Source organism: Seriola aureovittata, chromosome 17 (assembly GCF_021018895.1).
Source record: "Seriola aureovittata isolate HTS-2021-v1 ecotype China chromosome 17, ASM2101889v1, whole genome shotgun sequence".
In the NCBI taxonomy this organism is placed as follows: domain Eukaryota; kingdom Metazoa; phylum Chordata; class Actinopteri; order Carangiformes; family Carangidae; genus Seriola; species Seriola aureovittata.
In genome coordinates, this window is record NC_079380.1 from 22,031,988 (window position 1) to 22,052,737 (window position 20,750).

General features: G+C 42.1%; 2 protein-coding genes across 6 annotated transcripts; both read left to right on the forward strand.

Moving 5' to 3' along the window:
• Positions 1 to 74: 74 nt before the first annotated feature.
• Positions 75 to 9,048, forward strand: zgc:171844 (uncharacterized protein LOC100151763 homolog). Its single transcript, XM_056401306.1, has 6 exons — positions 75 to 1,772; positions 3,749 to 3,869; positions 6,195 to 6,268; positions 6,763 to 6,877; positions 7,934 to 8,004; positions 8,089 to 9,048. Exons 1-6 carry the CDS (start codon positions 1,694 to 1,696, stop codon positions 8,205 to 8,207), a joined length of 579 nt encoding a protein of 192 aa, XP_056257281.1. The 5' UTR covers positions 75 to 1,693; the 3' UTR covers positions 8,208 to 9,048.
• Positions 9,049 to 12,406: 3,358 nt separating this feature from the next.
• Positions 12,407 to 20,164, forward strand: tom1 (target of myb1 membrane trafficking protein). 5 transcript variants are annotated; one of them, XM_056401293.1, is made up of 16 exons: positions 12,409 to 12,860; positions 14,030 to 14,114; positions 14,227 to 14,305; positions 14,401 to 14,550; positions 14,646 to 14,780; positions 14,892 to 15,026; positions 15,229 to 15,345; positions 15,556 to 15,686; positions 15,790 to 15,832; positions 15,935 to 16,043; positions 16,166 to 16,229; positions 16,989 to 17,058; positions 17,480 to 17,545; positions 18,002 to 18,064; positions 18,978 to 19,017; positions 19,407 to 20,164. In XM_056401293.1, the coding sequence occupies exons 1-16, from the start codon at positions 12,809 to 12,811 to the stop codon at positions 19,499 to 19,501; spliced, it is 1,434 nt and encodes a 477-aa protein (XP_056257268.1). In that variant the 5' UTR covers positions 12,409 to 12,808; the 3' UTR covers positions 19,502 to 20,164. The 5 variants fall into 5 exon arrangements, with proteins under 5 accessions (XP_056257271.1, XP_056257268.1, XP_056257270.1 ...); XM_056401292.1 differs by having other exon boundaries at positions 12,411 to 12,860; positions 15,553 to 15,686; XM_056401296.1 differs by lacking the exon at positions 14,892 to 15,026 and having other exon boundaries at positions 12,407 to 12,860.
• Positions 20,165 to 20,750: the final 586 nt, after the last annotated feature.

A 20,750-nucleotide genomic window follows, 5' to 3' on the forward strand; every position in this document is an offset into this window, starting at 1 on the left:
ACCATTTTCCCAGCCTGCCGGTGTCGGCTTGTGGACTGGACTCTGGGTCAAATTCACATTTGCATACAACAGTTATTGTGCTATAAAGCAAACAAGGTAGCAGGATTATGGCTGAGCAGAAGAAGGACTCAGTTTAACAGCTTAGACATCACGACAGTAAAACACTGAAGCCTCTAACGAGGAGTGTAAACACAAGACATGTGCACAAGGAGAGGCTGTGTCACCACACCCAAACACTCTACTGTTTGTCTGCTGAAGTCCTGACTGGCTGCCAGTTTTTTTAAAAAACTAATGATTGTGTATTTACCTGCTGTGAGTTCAGCACATTAAAGCCGAGCTGTGAGGTTGTTGTGTTCATGCCGACGTGTGCAGAGCATTTAGAGGGCATCTGTTGCTCGATGAATCTGTCTGAAAATGTTTGTCTAACCCGTGTTTGAACGTGGGTTCATGTGACACACACCTCGTGTCAAATGGTTCATTTTGACCTGAACATATTGTGAGTGTGTGGATTTGTCCAGTAAGTTTCCGTATCACCGAAGTTTGGATGTGTCTGTTGTAACTGCAAGTCTTTAACCTGTTCCACACCAGAGTGCTGTGAAGAATAAACTACTCCTGCTAAAACAATCATCCCCTTCTCGTAGCAGAAGCATTTGATGCGTGACTCTGTCATTAGCTGCTCATTTATTCCTCACTTCATATGAAGTGCAATCAGCCGCCAACATCACGTGATCCCAGAGAAATACCTTTTGAAAACAGTGTAACACTGTGTGTCCGCAGCAGCGTCTGGCTGGACCTGTGGACTCGCAGCCGAGGACTGTTTGTTTTGCCGTCCACTCCCAGGCGTGGGACTGTGCTACCTGTGGCACGGTGGCAGCTCCTGCATGCAGACAGATGCAGGCCGCACTCCCCGAACATCTGGCCGACACCCTCGAGAGCCTATAGAGCCGCATGACATCAAGTCATCCCCGGTTTGTCAGTTAACAGCTGAACTCAATCGGGCGCAATTAAAAAGTGATGATGATGGACAGCTCGGTCTCCTGTGGGGAGGGCGGTGACGTTAGAGCAGCAGAACGTTAACAAGGCAGATGTCTGTCATGTTCATCCTTTTGTCTCGTGTTTGTTAAACAATGAAATGACAGAGTGTCGCTGGCAGCTTCTGCTTTGAGTCTGTACTCGTGCTTTTCTTCTTCCTTCTTTGTTTTTCCTCATTGATAAAAAAAATTTTGCAGTTTTTTTTATTTGCACTTCCTCAAACTTTGCCTGTGGATTTATTAGTAAACAGCATTTCACGGGCAGATATGAGTAGTCTGCGATTTTCTCTCTTACTGGATTCAAATGTAATTTTCCACATTGTTCTTACTGTGTGTGCAGGAACCACTGGCCTGCTGCTGTGTGTGCGTGTGTGTACGTGTGTGTGTGTCTATGTGTGTGCGCGTGCGCGTCAGTAGGTGGCGCCTCGGAGCAGAGATCGGCTTCATCAGCTCCTCCGCGCTCAGACATCCACCACAGCGGGGCTGGACTCCGGCATCTGCTGCCTCCTCTCTCCTCTCCTCCCTCCATGTTCCCCCGCAACAATGCGCCAGTGATGCACGGACTCAGTCGACGCGCTTTCATTTTTATTTGCAAACAGCGCAAATATTTATTCTGATATTTCTGCTGAAAGAGTTTGAGAAGGAAACGTTTTGGAAAAAACATGGAAAAGGAGAGAAAATCCTGTCAACAGTACGGAGCTCTGGAGAACACCCAGGTGGACGGAGCGACGGAGAAATCAAGTGAGTTCTCAATAAACTTAAACTTGCAGAGATGCATGTTTAGAGAGCAGTGAGAAAGAAGGAGGTTTGTCACAGCAGCAACTTCAGTAGAAAGAAAGAGCTTCAGGTCCCTGCAGATCTTCACACTGAGCATCTGTCAAAGTTCAACAGCAGGGGTCAGAAGTCCTCCGTAGTTCCCATGTAGGCTACTTGTAAACCCCAGTATCTCTGATACTGTGTTAAATGTTTTAATTTAAATGCTATATTATATTTTGTGGAATTCTTTTAATTGAATTCCTTTAAATCCCAGACTTTGGTGGAGTTTTCATACACTGATGGTTAAATCTTGTTTTCTTAGAGTCTTCTCCCCAGGTCTAAAAATGGAAAAGTGGCATCCTTTTATTTCACTTATTTGTTTTTTTCACACTAAAATTATCAAATTTAAAGCTTCTGATACAAAAAAAAGCAAATGTAACCCGGTGGGTGACTTCCACATTTAACAACACCATTTAACTTGTAGGAAAAAGTAATTGGTCTGATTAATTAATTCCAGTTAGAGCTGAAAACCATTATTATTTTCATGATTGATTCATTATTTTCTCAATCAATCAATTACTTGTTTGACAAAAAACTCACGCTCACTTTCGTAATGCCACGGGTGATGTCGTAAATTTGTTTTGTCAGATGTTCAGTTTGCTATCACAGACAAGGAAAACAGCAATATTTGGAATTTTTGCTTCAATAGTATATAAAATGATATTTGTTTTATTTAGATTTTTCAAAGACGTACATATTTTCCCTGTGCAAATTACAGTTAATTTTATTTCTGGTGTCCCTCAAGGTTCCGCACTCGGTTCTCTGTTGTTCCCACTGAACAAGCTTCCTTTCTGTCACGTGTGCCACATTTTATTGAGAGAACACACACGGATACACATTAATTTTATTTTATTACTTTCTATTATAGAAGACATGAACCACATGACTGAACATCAACAACACAAACTGCACATCTGCACAACACTGCTGTATAACAACTGTAAAGTGAAATTAAAAGCACAAACAGCGCAAAATAATGAAAACAAGAGGGAACACATGGAGGGTGTTTCAACACAAAAAGTTGTGGAATCACCAGAAACGTGGGTTTGCGGGGGTTGTTGGAAGAAGCTGTAATCCCCAGCGGTTCAGTGTTTGTGATAGTCTTTTCACACAAGGTCATGTAATTAAAAGCCAATGCAAGCGCTGCTGGATGACTCATCGCTCCTGGTGAGGAGTGGGAGGCTGCAGGAGGGTGGGAGGGCAGTGCAGTCATTCAGTGACTGTTGTTCAGTACTGGAAGGGGGGGGGGGGGTCCACAGAACAGATCATAGCGAGGTGGTGAATTTGATTCAAGGTGGTGTTAATGTCAGAACTGAACCAGGATCATTACAACTTTGACTGTTTCATTCATATTTCATCTGCTTTATGTGTTTGCTGCTTATATTTAGGTCATTCAACATTATATGTAACGAGTCCTTAGGATATAATGGGTGCAATAAATTAAACAAATGAAGCACCAATAACACAGAATTCAGCCTTTTAATTTCCACTCACATACTGTTAATCAATAAAACAATGAGTCAGAACCACCAATTTACTGTGGAAGAAAATAGCAGATTAGTAGTAAAATCATTTTGATGTAGCATAATAGTTTGACAGACTAGCTGTTTCCCATCTTTATGCTAAGCTAAGCTAACCAGCTGCAGGCTGTAGCTTCATGTTTAGCATGCTGTGTGCTCGGCATGCACAGCACTTCAGCCCAGGAGCTGGATCTTTTAAATAGACTTTTCATTAACAAGGTTGTTAGTTAGTTGTATTGTCTTTATTTTGAAAAAAATAAAAGAATTGTACTTGTGTCATTCTTTTTCAAACAGAGAGAACAAAAACAAAAAAAGTATTTGCAGAAACTTTTACAGTTATCAGACCCAAACAAACGTGTCTTGCTCTTGCTTGTCTTCCAGATGAAGATGTCGTCTCCATGGCCGACTCAACAGTTACAGTGGAGGACATCGAAGGAGAGCTGTTCAAAATTGAGCGGGTCCGAGACATTCTGGTACGGAGAGAGTCAGAGCTCAGATACATGTAAGATCTGCCTCTTCACTACGTTAAGCACATTTACAGACATGTCTGATTTTAGTCTAATTGCTACAGACCAGCTGTGTCTGTAGCTTTTTATTTAATCATTCATGGTTCTCCAAAATAGCGTTTTCTTTGGACCCGACAACATTTGCGTGGGAGTTTTATTACAATAGACCCAAGAGGTTGATGAATGTTTGTCTTCTGTCGTGTGATGTTCCACTGTTTGATCGCCTGCACCCGCACATACAGTGAAGCTCTGCTGCACAGGGATCTGAATACACCAACACACTGTTGGGAGTCTCTCAGGGGGTGAGAGAGGACGCACCACGAGTGTCAGCCACCGACACCGGGAGCAGCCATGTGCATGACGGCAAAAAGTGTGCGAGCAAAACAAGCAGTGCTATTTAAGGTCTCACCAGGGTTTTTCTTGAAAAGATGCCCCTTTTTTTCTCTCTCTCTCTCTCTCTTTTATCCTTGCTTTTAATTATTTTCTGTGTCTCGTTATTTTGACACATGAGGATGGAGGTGGGAGAGCGGGGAGACTGAGACCAGAGACCAGCGCTGCATAATAAGAGATAATAATGTTTCGTTTGTCTGTGCAAACCTTCAGATGTTACCGGTCTGATCAGTGCCGTGGTTCATAATCATTAATCATCATGTTTTCACTCGATTCACCGTCAGTTCACCCGCAATCAGAGGGTGAGGAGTGATGCTCAGTCCCACTCCTAATAATAGGCTGGTTTCCTTCTCATACCCACGGGCCTGCATGTGTTGACATGTATTAAATCAATTCCAACACAAGCAGGAGATTTGGTTTGAAAAAAAGAAAAAGACTTGTATCATGTGAAAACAAGTGACTCTTACATTCCTGAGACAGCTGAGGATGAATTTGAAAAGCTGTAACCAGGTTGTGTTATTAAAGTAATAACTCAACATTTGGGGAAACAGACTCTTTTGCTTTGTTGCTGAGAGTTAGAGGAGAACATCGACACCACTCTCATTTCTGCACAGTTAATATGAAGCCACAGCCAGCAGCTGGTTAGCATTGCTTAGCTTAGCTTAGCTTAGCTTAGTACAAAGATTGGAAACAGGAAAAACAGGAAGCCTGGATCTGTCCACAGGAAGCAGAATCCACCCACCAGCATCTGTTAAACTCCGTGATTAACACATTTATTCTGGCTTGTTTTGCCTAATCCGTACAAAAACAGTGTTAAATTACAACAGCAACAGTTAAGCTAGCTAGCTAACAGCTATCTGTTAACTAACACAAACACCCCTCATGGACTCAGAGCCAGACAAAAGTTTTGTTGTCTTCACAGGCTCTCATTAATGTCGCTCTCATTAAGGTCAGATAAACTCTGTGATATAGTTTCACTTTGGAGGAGGAGAGATCACGTCTGTGTCTTGGCGAGACAGATGAACATCTGGCTACAGCGTGTCTCTGTGGTCACCTTGTGATATCTATCGGACTTGCCCCGAGGTGCATGAAGTGACCAGGTGAAGGTGACTGTGTATTGATAAGGGTCCTGGGGTTGAACCCACATGTGACCAGAATCCTCATCTAACAATCGGCAAAATAAAAAAAAAAGTTTTCAAAAAAGTTGAACCGTTCCTTTAAAAAAAGAATTGTTAGTGTTCTCCATTTAATATTTGGATTCATATTTATATATTTGTGGTTAAGAATTATTTTTAAATGTATTTCTTTTTACTGTAGGCAGCCGATGCCGCCTCTTACTTTAGACTTGCATGTAAATACATTCTGCATAAACACGACTGGGCTGCAGCTTGTGAGTCATCCTGAAGTATCTACTGCTGAGGGATAATGAAGTGAAGCCTGTTTTATTAAATCAGCAGCTCAGAGTACATATTTCTACCACAGTCATTTTTCTCTTTTTGCCGTCACTGTGACAGCAGCCCACACACACACACACATACACACACACACACACACACACACACACTTGTTCAACCCCTGACGTGTTGAAATGAGTGTCAGAGTCAGGTGGTGTAATGAGATCTGATGCTGTCAGGTGTGATGCGTTCACAGAGGGCAGCGTGGCCGTGTTTTTCCAGCCAATAAACTCAGAGACCCGTGTTTTTCTCTTTGATAAGAGACCAACAATTTCACATTCACGCTGCTGTTTACAAAGTCAGGAAGGAAATGACTTCGCTGCCCGTGATATAAAATCCCCTCAACGGCAAAACTACACATTTCAGTCAGTGTATTCTGTGAGTTAACTATATCTAATTTAACGCTACTGATTTCCTGTGTAAACATCTGTCTGTGGTTCTTGTGGGAATATTTTTCCCTGTTTGTTTTCCTCTCAGGATGGATGACATCCAGCTCTGCGAAGAAATCACAAGGCTGAAGAAGGAGCTGCAACAACTCGTCTCAGTTCCAGGTAAATTCAAAAAGCGGCCACCACCTTCAACCTGCAGTCGTTTAGTTTTTACACCGTGTCACTGAAAAGACAAAAGCCAAGTGTAGCGTGGAGGAGAACTGGAGTAAAACCGGTTGTGGAGGAAGATTTGCACGTCACCTGTTGTCGCCTCAAACACCTACAGACGTCAGATGATCACGTGTCTGTCATGGCGTCACTCATTCTAACTGAATATTGGTTTTATAATGTTTCTTTCCTTTGAAAATATTCACACTGATACTCACGTTCCTCTGCTCATGGCGTTTAGATGACAGCTGTGATATGGAAGATGGTTGCTGTGGCGACTACATAGAAAACTGTATATAAGCTATGTAGATATAAGTTTTCCCACAGATGTTTCAGATGTCTGAAAAATGAATATTCTGTTGAATCCCAGCTGCAATGGCATGTCTACTGTTTCATATGATGAGGATGTAATTGTTTGTAATAAGGTTTGTCATGTGACTGTTGAACAGACAAAGACAAGACCAAGGAGGACCGGCAGAGGGAAGAGGAGCTGCTGCTGCAGATCAACAAGCTGGTGGAGACCAGAGACTTCCTCGTGGACGACGTGGAGTTTGAAAGGCTGAGGTTAAATAAATCAACTCTGACTTAGCGCTGCTCTTCTGACGTTAACACCGCCGTCACATTTTCACATGGATTTCAGGGACGTTCAAGACGTTTTCGTTGAGGCAAAGGCCTGTAATTCCTCTGACATCCGGCAGAATCTCCTTCTCAAACACGATTCATCGGACCCGGCAAATATCGTTTCCACTGGTGAAAGGGCCTTCAACAAAACCTACTGCTAAAATACAAAGACTTACACTTATTTGTTCTTAGACTATTGATCCAATGAGTTCTTAAAGTTCCTCTGCAGACATGTTTCAACGGTTTCAACGGTTAGCGTAGTTAGCATCTTTTGTTTGTTTATGTTGTTTGTTAGCTTGTAGCTGGCAGTGGCTGACACAGTGTTAGCGACTGTGCTAATGCTAACACTCTCTTTCTGTACTGACAAGGTTTCAGGTTTATTTAGCCCCGCCCACTGTCCCCAAAACATTGACACGATTGGTTCCTGAGGTTTGTGATGTATGAAACCCTGGCTGTGTGAATCTGTTCCAAGGTGGAAACACTCGTCGTCGTGGTGCTGACTGATTATGTCACTCATCCCGTGTCTTGTATTATATCAAACACATTATTCAAATGTTAACAAGGTTAAAAACTTATTTTAATTTTCACATTTTCATCAGAAGTTGTCTTTAAAATGCCTCCTGATCTCCTCGGCTCCGGTCCGTCTCTCTTTCCTCTCTGTATCTTTACACTGAATAATAAGAACAAAGCTCCCATCATTTGTTTGCGGTGCTGAATTAGCTGTCACCACCGATAAGCAGGCCGTTGTTATTATGTGAGGGAATATTTACAAGTGACATTTTGAATTGTTCCCAGAGAGATTGCAGGGATGCGAGAGGCCAACGAACGTCCTCCTACATTCAGCGTGGATGTGAAGCTGACACCATCTAGAATCTAGATTTAAAGTGTCAGTCCAGACTGTGGTGTAGGTTTCTCTCAAATGCAGCCCAGTGACATTTACCAACATGTGATAAAATATCTAAAGAAATGAAAGTGAAGGACGTGTTCTTCTCTCCTCAGGGAGCGAGAGGAAGACAGAGAAATGGCCGCCTTCTTAGAGTCCAGGTTTCCCAAGGCGACGGCTGCAAAAGGTGAGTGTAACCACGAGGCCGCCATGTGCAAGAACACGCTCTTTGTGTGTGAGATTTTTCTCTCACGTCTCCTTTTTCGATCAGGTGCTTCGCGGGATCAAACGGTGGCGTCCAAACCGCAGCAGACGTCGGCGCCGTATCTCACTAAAACCGGGCTGACGCTGCTGAAAGACTGCTGCGGCTTCACCTGCTCCGTCATGTGACGCACTGTGCAGAAGCGGGAAAGTGTGTGTGCACGTGTGAGGCTCCTCAGTGCTTTCACGTCTGTGTTGTATATCTGCCCCGTTAAGGAAGATTATCTGCATTAATCCTCGTATATATGACGTGAGGGACATGTATTATATCACATGAATTTGATGTGAAACACTGTGTTTATGCGTCTTTCGGTGGAGAAGCTGAGCGGCTTATGGATATGCTCATGTTTTCTGTCTAATTAAGTCAATTAGATATAATCATGGCTGCTCTGACAGTGCAATGATCCATTTGTGATGTATGAGACAGCAGAAGTGTAGCCGTCCCTCAGGGAACAAACTGCACTTGTTAATCTCCTTCTGCCAGTTTCTGTAGTAGCTGACTGTCATACTGACATTGTTAGGGCTGTAACTAGTAATTATTGTCATTATTGATTAATCTGCTGTTTATTGTGTCATTTTTAATTCATTTATTCCATGTTTGGTCTGTAAAATGAGCCCAGAGGTCAGTATTCAGTTTATAATATGAAGCAGAAAATAGAGAAGCTGGAGGATGTTTGGTGTTTTCACTTGATGAATGACTCTTAACAGCTGATCAATGAATGTTGCTGTTTAATTTTAAATCGATTAATTGACTAATTTACCACCAGTAATCATTTATACATGTGGGAGAGATGGAGCCTGTTGATGAAACTTCAGATGATCATTTTATGACTGAAGGTCAGAAGGTTTTTCTCCTGCAAATATCAGTCACAACTTAAACCAAAGTCTTTGTATGTTTTTAGTCTTTCAGTAATCTGCCTCACTGTCTGTGTTTTGTAAAAACCTCTATGATTAAAAAAACAAAACACTCGCTCCGTCGTGTTTCCATGACCCGGTGTTTTGTGTGACTGTGACTGTAAACTTTTTTCATCTTTGGATCTTTGCTGTGGTAATAAAGACTCGTGACGCTCCTCCCTCTCCTCCTCGTGGTGCTCGGCATTTTAGTCTGAACCGCCGGACCTTTAAATCACTGGTGCTTGAACTCTTGTAGTAGAGGTGCAGTCGGGTGTTGTTGTATTTGTTGTCATGACGAGGAAACCTGCTGGTTGCGTGACACCCACCATGATGTCCTCCAGGATTTAAACCTTTAACTCTTGCCTTTCAGAGCATCGAATACTCATCGCAATACTACGTGGTCAATACAGTTAAGGTACCTGACCTATTTCAAAGAGCATCCTTCCAGCATTATATGTGCTATTGCCATGACAACGGGATGAGATAGTGGTATATATGTGTGGTGGTGGTGGTTGAGGGTGTAATGTTCACTGTAGTGATGAGAAAACCAGATGGTATCAGTTCCACATAACGTACCTCAGCTGCCTTCCTTCTCCTCTCTCTCTCTCACACACACACACACACACACACACACACACACACACACACACAATGATACACACTGCAGCCACATATGAGTCATACAGTGGACTCTGAGATGCATTGCCTCCAATAGCAAAACACCTTGTGCTTTAAATGGCTCCTGATTGAGCTTTTTGTCTGAAGAACCCTCAGTTTTAGTAGAAAGTGATGCTCACGTGAACGACTGGAACCAGACTGAGGTGCATGTTGTTGTTTTTTTCCTTTCTTCCCCATTTACCTTTTACCTAGTGACAGCGATAGATGCACATGTATACATAATTTATGCATATAGTCTGCTGCTATTCTCCATACAGCCTCTCCTCCCTGCAGCAGTCCACTCCCGTGCCAGTTGATAAAGGCCGTCACAGCTGGTTGCAGATTAACAGACCTGTGCGCAGACGAGCAGCGCTCTCCACTGTATTTAATTTGCAGGCTGAGAAGCCTAATCAGGGGCCTCCACACTGTGAATGTAGACAAGTCACTGCCAACACTCTCTAATTGGATGTTAGAGGAAAAAGCAGCTTGTGCTTTTACTCTTTGCTGGCTGCTGCCACATCTCCTGTTATTGTTACATGCAGAGCCCAAAGTATATTACAGTCTCTTTCTTTTTTTTTTCTGTTTTAAGTTATGGTGTTGCTGTAACTTCACACACACACACACACACACACACACACACACACACTGGATTTTTCATACAATGCAAAGACCTGTTCATCCGTGTTTCTACATGATCAAACAATAACCTCCGTCAGGTTAGACCACACCTCAAAATAATGCACACGTCTTTTCCTGAAGGACACGTGTGATTGGAAACTGCATTCGTATCTGTTCTTTGATCGCCCACATAAACCACATGTTGTTCTCGTTAACGGTCAGAATCGCATCATCTCTGCATCATCTCTGCATCATCTCTGCCGGTGTAAACAGAGGAGTGGGCTGTGCATCAGCGGTGAGAGTAAAAGCTATCATCTCTGTTGCTCACTGGGCGGTGAGTCACTGCGTCTGAGTCACATCATCGTGGCCACCGATCAAACACTGAACTAATGTGGCTCCCCAGCGTCGCTGACAGTAACGACTGTGTGTAAACAGTCTGTCATTTCTAGGAAGTGCACAAACTAATCACTGTATTTTGTTCCTTTCCTGTTCCTGATTCCTCCGAGAGGAAACAATGAGGAAGAGGAGTGTTTGTTTACAGTATGTGAAGCTACAAGCTACGTTTTCTGTGCTGGAATATTACCTGACCCCAGGTTTTAAAAATAACCAAGGTCTTAAAACACTCGTCCACAGTGACCCCTCGTCACGGTGAAGCTTCAATTCCAGATAAACAAATCAGGCCTTGAGGCCCTCATCAGCTCAGCTGGTGTTGTGCTTTTAATGTGACATATTCCCAATCAAACTTTCAGTTGAATAAGGACAAACCAGTTGATAAGCTTTCCTGAGGGCTGTTTCCCTCTTTGTCGAGCACTGATTGGAGGTCAGCAGAAAGTCTATAACCTGGTACAGTGAGATGTAAAATCAAACAGTGCGCCCATGTGGCAGAAAAACAACACAACACAAGCGTGGAGATTTGTGGGGGAATGTCTCGCTCCGTGTTCTGGCCATATTCACTTTGACTGTCAGACATATGTGACGGTTCATTCTTGACACTCGAAGCAACAGCTGATGAAACAAATTCAACTTAAGGTCCACTTACTCACTTTTCTGCAGCTTTTAAGCATATCACATGGTCTATAGCAAGATCTTTTCGTGAGTTTACAAATGTGTTTTTTGTATTTGTGGAAGGTATTTTATATTTACTGATCACACATTTACTCACTGATTGTCAATCAGTTCACATAAATAATATTGAGACAAAATCTACCTCCATACCATCCCTCTTTCTCTTCACCTGCACAAGTTTTCACATCTCGTTTCTACTTCTCTCCTTCATTCTTTTCCTCCTTTTCTACTCTCTTCTTCACTCTTCAAATCCAGACTTCCTCTTCTGTCTTCTTGTCACTCGTTCTCCATCCTCTCTCCTCCTTGTTCCTCGTCACGTTTTCCTCCTCTATTCTTTTCACTCCTTTCTATTCCTGCTTCCTCTCCTGGTCCACAGGTTGTCCTGTCCTAAATAATAATATAAATGGCTATTTCCCCAGTAATAATAGAGCTCCATTGATTTGCCAGTTCAGTCAGAGAGACTGAGAGGAAATGGCACCAAGTGGAAGTTATAAATATAAAATAATGTTATAATAAACTTCATATAAGATCCGCCTACACAACTAGGTACTGACCAAACAGCATCTGATGATGAAGGCTGTGTGACACGGTCAAGAGCTTCAGAACAACTACATAAGTTAAGTTTAAAATCAAATGCATTATGGGCTTATGTATTATTAGATTCTATGACTTTAGTTTCAGACAACATAATACAGGGCATGATAGAGATGACAGTCCTAAAGAACGAGTCTTGAAGTCTGACCAATCAACATCTCTTAATATCCTATGAATTATGGTGAGTTGCATTGTGGGAACTGTAGGATCCAGCCTTTCTGGAGCTTTACACGTGCAAGTTAGTTTACAACTGACTCATTACAAATGAATGTCATGTATATGTACAGTGGCTATAAAAAGTCTTCACACACCTGTTAAAATGGAGACAGATAAATCATTTCAGAACTTTTTCCACCTTTAATGTGACCTATGACCTGAACAGCTGAAATCTATCAATCAACGAAATCATTTATGGGGGACAAAATAAAAATAGAAACGATGTGGTTGAATAAGTGAGCACACCCTTCAACTCACTTTTCTGTGTCAAATCTTCTCTAGTTTAAAACATGTCTACATATGACTTCTGTATTTCAGCAGGTATTATTATTTTTCCTCAGAGTAGCCGATATAAAGACAGACATGACACATGACACACTGTCTGAGCTGTGGCTGCAGACATGCGCAACGCCTGTGCGGGGCGCAGTTGTTCGTGAAGCAGCATGCAGCACCGTCCGTGTGATAGTTGCAGGCTGCTTTCCCTTTAAAGCATGACGCAGTTCAACTAGTGCCCCACTTTGTAGTGTGAGGAGCAGCAGCAGCGGCAGCGGCAGCGGCAGCAGCGACAGCGGCAGCGGCAGCAGCAGCAGCAGAGGTCCGGTCTGCAGGAGCGAGCAGGGCTTGTTGTTGCGTACGGCTCGGCCCGGGGACGTCGGCGCTCAGCTGGGCCATCTCCGCCTTCAACCATGGAGTTTTTAATGGGGAATCCGTTCAGCACGCCGGTGGGACAGCGGATCGGTGAGCCGCTTTTATTACCGTCGCATCGTTACATTGCAGCGACCGAAACGCTTGAGCCAGACTCAGTCATCTTTTTGCTGCAGACGTTACGCCACGTCTGTCCGCGCGCTTCCCTCCCTTTCAACACCACAGGGGATTTTTATCACGTGTACTAACGCGGTTATAAATGCAACACGTTCACAAAAAATAATTTAAAAAAAAAAGAAGAAGGAAAAAAAAGATGAATTCATGTGAAATTTATTAAGACTGACAGAAGAGCAACGGCTTACGGTTTGACTGACGCGTCCGCCGGACAATGGTCTGGCAGAGGCGGGAGTAAGAGGCTCGGATGCGCCTGTTGATTGGTTGTTATTGTGTCTGCCAATAGCTGGGCGGGACAGAAATTGGCCGACATCCTCCTGACCCAAATTTGATTTATATTTGTCCGCAGCGGAATGATTCGTTGCACATGTGTTTTCATTGACTGATGGAAACTGGGAGATAGTCATTACAATAAGTGGATGAGCATATTTAATTATAGTAGCTGCAGTTTCACTCATTAAACAGACTGTTTTTTGTTTTGTTTTTTTTTTACAGCTTTTCAGACTTTAATCTCCACATTCTATGTTTTGAATTTCTACAACAACAGTATTATTATCCTAATGTCTGTCTCCAGTTCACTCAAACACCTGTATGAAGGTTTTATTCTGTTTTAAATGGGCATATACACGTTATACATTTTATAACTCGCAGTTAGTCATGTTTAAATAATTGTGAGATTTAGAGTTCTTCTTTGTTCTATAGTCACAAACGCAACATGTCATCTTTGTACAACCGGTAATGAGCCGGTAAATGTTAATTCTTGTCTAAGCATGTTTTCAATTTCAAAGGCAGATTTGAAAACACGCCAACAAATCCCAGCTCGCTTCAGCACAGAGGGGAAAAAAATCTCAATCAACTTCAACTTTCATATCATTTACACATGTTCTGATTTATACGGGTCCTAGGACTGAACCCTGAATGCCACATGTGACCACAAACTTAATTTGTGAACTGATTATTTAATAGCTCTTATTGTTTATTGTTGTAGTGAATGTAAAGTATTATGCTTGTTATGTGCAAGAAGAAGTTATTGTCGTAATATAAGTCATACATAAGCAGCGTCATACTTGTCTCTCTTTGTTTTTCAGAGTGTGCCACCGGCTCCAGCCTTCCATCAGATGACTGGACTCTCAATATGGAAATCTGTGATATGATCAACAGCTCAGAGGAAGGGTGTGTGTGTGTGTGTGTGTGTGTGTGTGTGTGTGTGTTATCTGTCTGCATCAGGAACAAGCTGATCCTCTGGAGGTTAGGTCTCTGACCGCTGCTAATGTTCTGATTGCAGGCCTAAAGATGCCGTCAGAGCCATAAGGAAAAGGATTATGGGGAATAAGAACTTCAAGGAGGTTATGCTGGCACTTACGGTGAGTGCTGTTCACAGCTCGTGGTTTACAGACTCTGCTCTGGTTCTAGTCAGGTGTAATCAGATGTCAGACGTGGTTTGATTTGCTGTCTTCAGGTCCTGGAGACCTGTGTGAAGAACTGTGGCTACAGGTTTCACATCCTGGTGACAACGCGGGACTTCGTAGAAGGGGTTCTGGTCCGGGCGATCATCCCGAGGAACAACCCTCCGCTCATCCTGCATGACCGGGTGCTCAGCATCGTACAGGTGAGGCTGGAGGTGTGGCCGCATGGAACAGAAAATTAGGTTGTTGTCGTGTTGCTCAGCTGTATGATAGTAATTTGTGGTTTTCTCTTGCCAAGGCGTGGGCTGATGCATTCCGCAGCTCGCCCGACCTGACGGGTGTGGTGTCGGTGTACGAAGACCTGCGAAGGAAAGGGCTCGAGTTCCCCATGACAGAACTGGACGGTTACTCACCCGTGCAAGGCCCCAAAAAGGTGCAAACATGACCGGGTGCACTTTGTGTTTTACTGCCGGTAGCTCGGTGCTTATCTATCGCCTCTGGTCTTCTTTTTCTTTTGGGTGATTTCTGGGCCTTTTCCTGCCAGCCTTTGCCTGGGAACGGGCCTGCTGTCACTACTCTGCCTGCTGTGCTCCTTTCTTCCAAACCTCCGCTCATCCCACCTCAGACCTCTGAGCTAAAACTGGCCCTAGAGGGAACCCACGCCTTCACTCCCAGCCAGGTGACGGGCCCCGCCGCCTTTTAATGGGTTATGTTAATATTCAAATTGCACCGTATTAATGACAGACGTTGGTTGTCTCACAACCCTGTAAATGTCAGTGATTCTTTGTGGCCTGTTACTCAACCACATATGAAATCAATATGTGCCTTTACAAGGAACTATTACAGCTGTGTTGACTCAGGAAATACCATTGATGTTCCAGGTTAAAAGGCTGAAGACAGAGCTGGGAGTGGTGCGCAGTAACCTGACCATGATGTCGGACATGATGAGTCAACTGGATCCTGTCACGGTAAAACAAGCAGACATGGAGCTGCTGGAGGTAAAAAAAATAAAAAAACAGATTTGTGTTTTGTTTACAGTGACGTGAAACTCTCTCTGTTGCAAAACCATCCATTCATGCTGAGTAACACGGTGTTACCCTTAACTGATCTAGTACCGTATACGTTTTTTTTTTTTTGTGTGTTGCATCTGTCCCTTCGACCCCCCCCACCCCACCCACACATTTTTTGTTTGATTGTGTCATTAGCAGTTATACACAGTTTGTAAGGAAATGCAAGACAGGATAGTGAAGATCGTCCCCAGACTCAGTGAGGAGAAGCTGATTGAAGAGTTACTGGAGACCAATGATGAAATGAACACCGCCTTCACTCGCTACCACAGGTCGGCGACATCAGTACTATTATTATCACACTTATTATTAACAAAATAAGAGAACTGTGTTTCTCCGTTAGATCATGACATATGTTTGTTCTGCCATTTACAGGTTCGAAAGACGCATAACAAATGGTCAAAATACAACGCCGAAGGTAAAGAACAAGGCAAAAATTTATGAATTGGTTGTTCGTCTGAGCAGCTCAACACTCATTACTTTATGAAATGGTTGCATTGTGAATTAATTCATTTCTTAGAGCCAAACCTACGTCAACCTGGCAGACCTCGACGTCACAGCTGAGTCTCAGGAGTCGGGAGTTGCATCAGTCACCAGCGACAGCTTGTCCAGTCAGTTGGCAAAACTTAGTAAGTCTCGCTGTGCACAAGCCTTCGTATATACAGTAAATACTGCACATGTACAGTGTATGTATCCTTCTACTAATGCTATGCTCTGTAAAACTGACCCTCTGTTGCTGTTCCTCTTGCAGGTACAAGTGAATCAGATGAAATATTATCACAGAAAATAAATGTCTCCAATCAACAAAGACCAAGGTACAGAAAGACTATTAACCATAGCTTTGATGATGAAGACATACACCGTAAACAGTTGGGTAAAAGTAGGGTATAAATTAAGGTGACCGGATATCTGAAATGAAAACTGGGGACATTTCCAGTTCTGTGGTCAATATATCATTAAAATATCTAATGTTTTTAGCTATGAAATAAAAAAGGGGGACAGTCATGTATTTTGATCACAGTAACTGTTGTATTGTAATAAACTATTGTGAATTCCGACTGATAAAATGACGACTCCCTCCCTTTGAAGCAGTCGTCGTAGTTTGTTTGAAGTATGTTTGTTTTTGTTAGTTTACTGCCCGGTTATGAACTAACCAATGAGTGAGCCAGCTAACCTCTTTCTCTGCCTGGAGAAAAAGTCAAATCTGATTGGGTAACTCTATTTTGATGGTTTTAGCTTCACTTCTTAAACCGCTATAGCTAGCAGCCATCCCCCTGTGTTAGCCAAAACAAGCGCAAAGCTAGACGTCTGTCCTTTAATAATAATATAGGGCTGTGGTGGTAGTAATTCTACTAGTTATAAACTTACAGAGCAGTCATGTAGAGCTGTCCTGGGGTTAACTCTCAGGTATGGCGTTTGCAGAGATGTTGATCTTTTGTTTTTGTTTTGGTTTTGACTCTGACTTATTCCGTCTAATTCCTTTTCACAATGTGTGCCATGTGTATTTCACTATGTGTTAACCTGAATTATTAGCTTACAGCGGCAGTTAACCGAGTACAAATCTTCTGTTTCAGCGAGCAGAGTGAAGTCGCAGTGGACGGCCTGGCTCAAGCGCCGGACAACAGACTACACAACGCTGGAACGGTGAGCAAAGATGCCGTGTTATTCAGGTTTGACACGGTTTAACAAGTTTAGTCACAAGATTCATCAGCTGACATGATTGAATTTTTCATATCTGAGACGTGACCTTTGGGACCAGTCGGAAAAAAAAAAAGAATAGTAAGTGCTTATTTAGCTCAAGAAACATTTCTAGCTTTTGAAAATGAAAAACACAACCCACTGTATCATCAGCCGCACATTTAGAGACTTTATAGATGTTCATGATACTGTGCACAATGTCTGACCTGTATTATGTGTCTGGAGGAAACGCTGCTGTCGATGAGTTTCAGTCAGGACATATTAAACAATTAAGCCGCCACCCGACCCCCGGTTTAGCAAATATGTGTTTACTGTGTCTCAGAAACTGTTCTCCCTCCCTAAATGAACTCTCTGTCTGTGCACGAAGGATGACAGCCCCGCCTCCAGCCGCGGCTCCTCACCAAAGTTAGATTGGATGATTAAAATGGGAATGGTGGGTCTGTGTTTAAAAAGCGTCCTGGTTATAGAGTCACCTCTCCACGCCCTCTGTCTGTTGGTTTTGTCATGAGGTTGCAATTTCTTTTTCACTTTTTGGGTTTGGTGGTTCACGTGTTGAGATTAGAAAAAAAAAACACAATGGTTTGCATGCTTTCGTATGTGGTGAAGACATAAAAGATATTTGGGGAGTTTAATTTTGCACCTACGCCCCACACAGAGCATGACAGTGTTTGGTTTGGACTGTCCTGATATGCTGCATTGTTGTCATACCTGTAATCCTCTTCATTCAGTGCTTTGCTCACCGACATGTGGTTGTTGTTTTGTGTGGGGGGGGTTTGGTGTGTTATATTGTTTTTAGTTTTTTTTTAGCTTTGTTACATCTTCATGAAGTTTTATCAGTGGTTTGTATTTCACTTCACTGACCATCCTGGTGCCCTGCTTCCTCTTTTAGATTCCTATCAACCAGTCCAATGTAATGGATGATATTGAGAAATGGCTAGCGCTGGATGATGAGGTAGGCTAAATGGTTTTAATCAACATAAAGAAATTATTGTTATTTTTGTTTTACTACACATTTTCTTTCTTTCTTCTTTCTCATTCTCTTCTTTAATGGATAAATGGCTAAAGTGGGTTAGAACCTGAACCTGAAAAAGCTCAAATCTAATAAAGACAAAGAGATAAATATAAGAGATATTATTTTGTTTTACGACACATTTTCCTGCTCCTTTCTTGGTTCACTAAAATATATCTCTGGTTCATAATTCACTGTAAAGCTTCACCATTTCTCCTGGAGCTCTGCACCTTAGTACACACTTAAACCAAAGCAAGCTCCCACAGTCAAACACAAGAAGGGCTTTAATGCTTCTGAAAATCCAGTGTACTGAAGACTTTGAAACTTCATTAGCTTCAGTTTGTCGGTAATTACACAGTTACAGCTGCAGCTGTGTGATGCTGCATCGTTACATTAAAACAACTAGAGCTGAGTCTCTTGTAACCCTAAACTGACCGTTGGTCGGATAAAAGAAATTTGAATGTGTCACCTTGGACTTCAGGAATTGTGATGAGCATATTTCACCTGGTTTTCACGTTTTAACTGGAACATTTTCATGTAAACTCACTTGTGCCAGTTCCAAGTAATATATGAGCGGTGCGTTCTGCAGGCTAACGTAAAGTGTGCAACGCAGGTGTGTCAAAAATGTCACAGTTCAAACTATTCATAATTAACAGTGAAATGCAAACACAGAAAAGAGGAATTACTGATGTTGTCATCATGTTTCTACTTCAGCTTGAAATGAAGCCACATTGAGTCACATCATTTTGAACTTAGATTATCTTGATGGCAAAATAACCAATTATCCTTTGACTGTATATGTTTTTTGTTTGTGTGTATATAAAGCAAAAATATGTCTCTTGTGTTTGTGGTGCAGTACGATGACTACGAGGACTCGGACGGTGTGACCAGTGAAGGTGAGAGTCTTTACACTTTACTTCCTTTGCATCTGATTCTAAACATTTTCTGCATTTGACCAGTAGGTGGAACTAGAGGCTTTAATACAAGGGAGATCTGGTGCCACATGCAACTTTTTTCAGACCTATTCAGCATTGAAAACAGCCATTTTTAAGTATCCGGTCCAAACGGCTCCCGTCATATGTTTAGTTTATGTACAACAGAATACATTTTGATAAATCTGATCATTTATTGGTTCAGGGTTATTCATTCAAAGGTTTTTCACTGTTAAGTCTTAAGGGTAATTTTCTCATTAATTTACATTGACACCAGCAGAAAGTCCCACTGTAGCTTCATCCCATAATTTCATTCAGTCGTCTCACCTGATCCTGCTCGTCTTCCTCCGCAGAGTTTGACAAGTTCTTGGCAGAGAGGGCGAAAGCAGCCGAGCGCCTGCCGTCGCTGAGGGCTTCCTCACAGGACACCAACCACTCCGAGTCTTAAACTACACTTAAACCTGCCAAACTAACAATACTCATGAAGCTCCCGCGCCGTCGGTGGAGACGTGGAGATTTCTTTTAGATGAACGGTTGAATGGCACATTTGATATATGGGAGAAGTGCAACTCCCATATTTGAGGAAGGACTTCATAACTATGTATACTTACTGTGGAGCAAATGTGTTTTTTTTAACTGATAAGAATAATATTGTTTCATGAAGGACAGAAGTTTTTACTTGACATTGTTGTGAGGGTTTGTCCATGTGTGGAATGCAAACATTTGCACATTTTATATGGTTACATTCCTGCTGTTGAAGGAGAGAGGGGATATTGTTACGAAAAAAAAAAAAAAACATTTTGCAACTTAGATTATGTATTATATTGCTGTTATTATATATATATATATTGTCAATTATGATGATGGGTTACAGAAAAAAAAACAACTCCCTGGTCAAAGTAGCAAACACTGAAAACCTGTATGTAAGAGAAGCTCAGCTGTTACATAAAGGAGCAGGTTGGTGCTTCACATCATTGTTGATGTGGGATGACAGAAAACTGAATGAGGTTTTTTACATCCAACTTTCCCTTGTGAAAACGTTTTACTTGAAGTTTAACAGAAAGTCATGACAGAGTACTGTCATATATTAAACTAAATCTATTAACTGGAAGTCTGTCTGTTCTTATCCTGAACTCAAAGAGCTCTGCATTAAGGTTTCTTACCGTGTAATCCAATTCATGGATTTACAGGTGTGGGACCACTACAAGTCTATTTTAATTCCTGTCTGTTGTTAATTAGATTTGACTGAACATGTCACACCTACTGACTCAAATCAGCTTGACCCTCGCTTATCAGTGAGTATATGTAAACACTGTTAGCCAACTACGCAGTTTATACTTCACTGATAACAGATTTTCATAAAATATTACTGGAATATTACAACCATGTTTAGCAGTTACAGGTTTGTTTTAAATGAAATTAAATAAAAGATAAAGACTTTAAGGGTCAGAGGGTAAACAGGGACAGTGTATGTGTGTGTAGTCATGTAATAATGACACCCAAACGCAACGAATATGTCTTTTCTTCTTGTAACACATTGTATATTTATAATTTTACTATAAATTAAAAGGTGGAGTAGCTTCAGTGCTGGAAAGAAATCAAGAAGGACGACAGTAGCGCAGAGCAACACGTTGCCATTATAGTGAAGCAGCACCAGGGAGTAGTAAATACTTTCACAAATCTGATTGGACAAAACA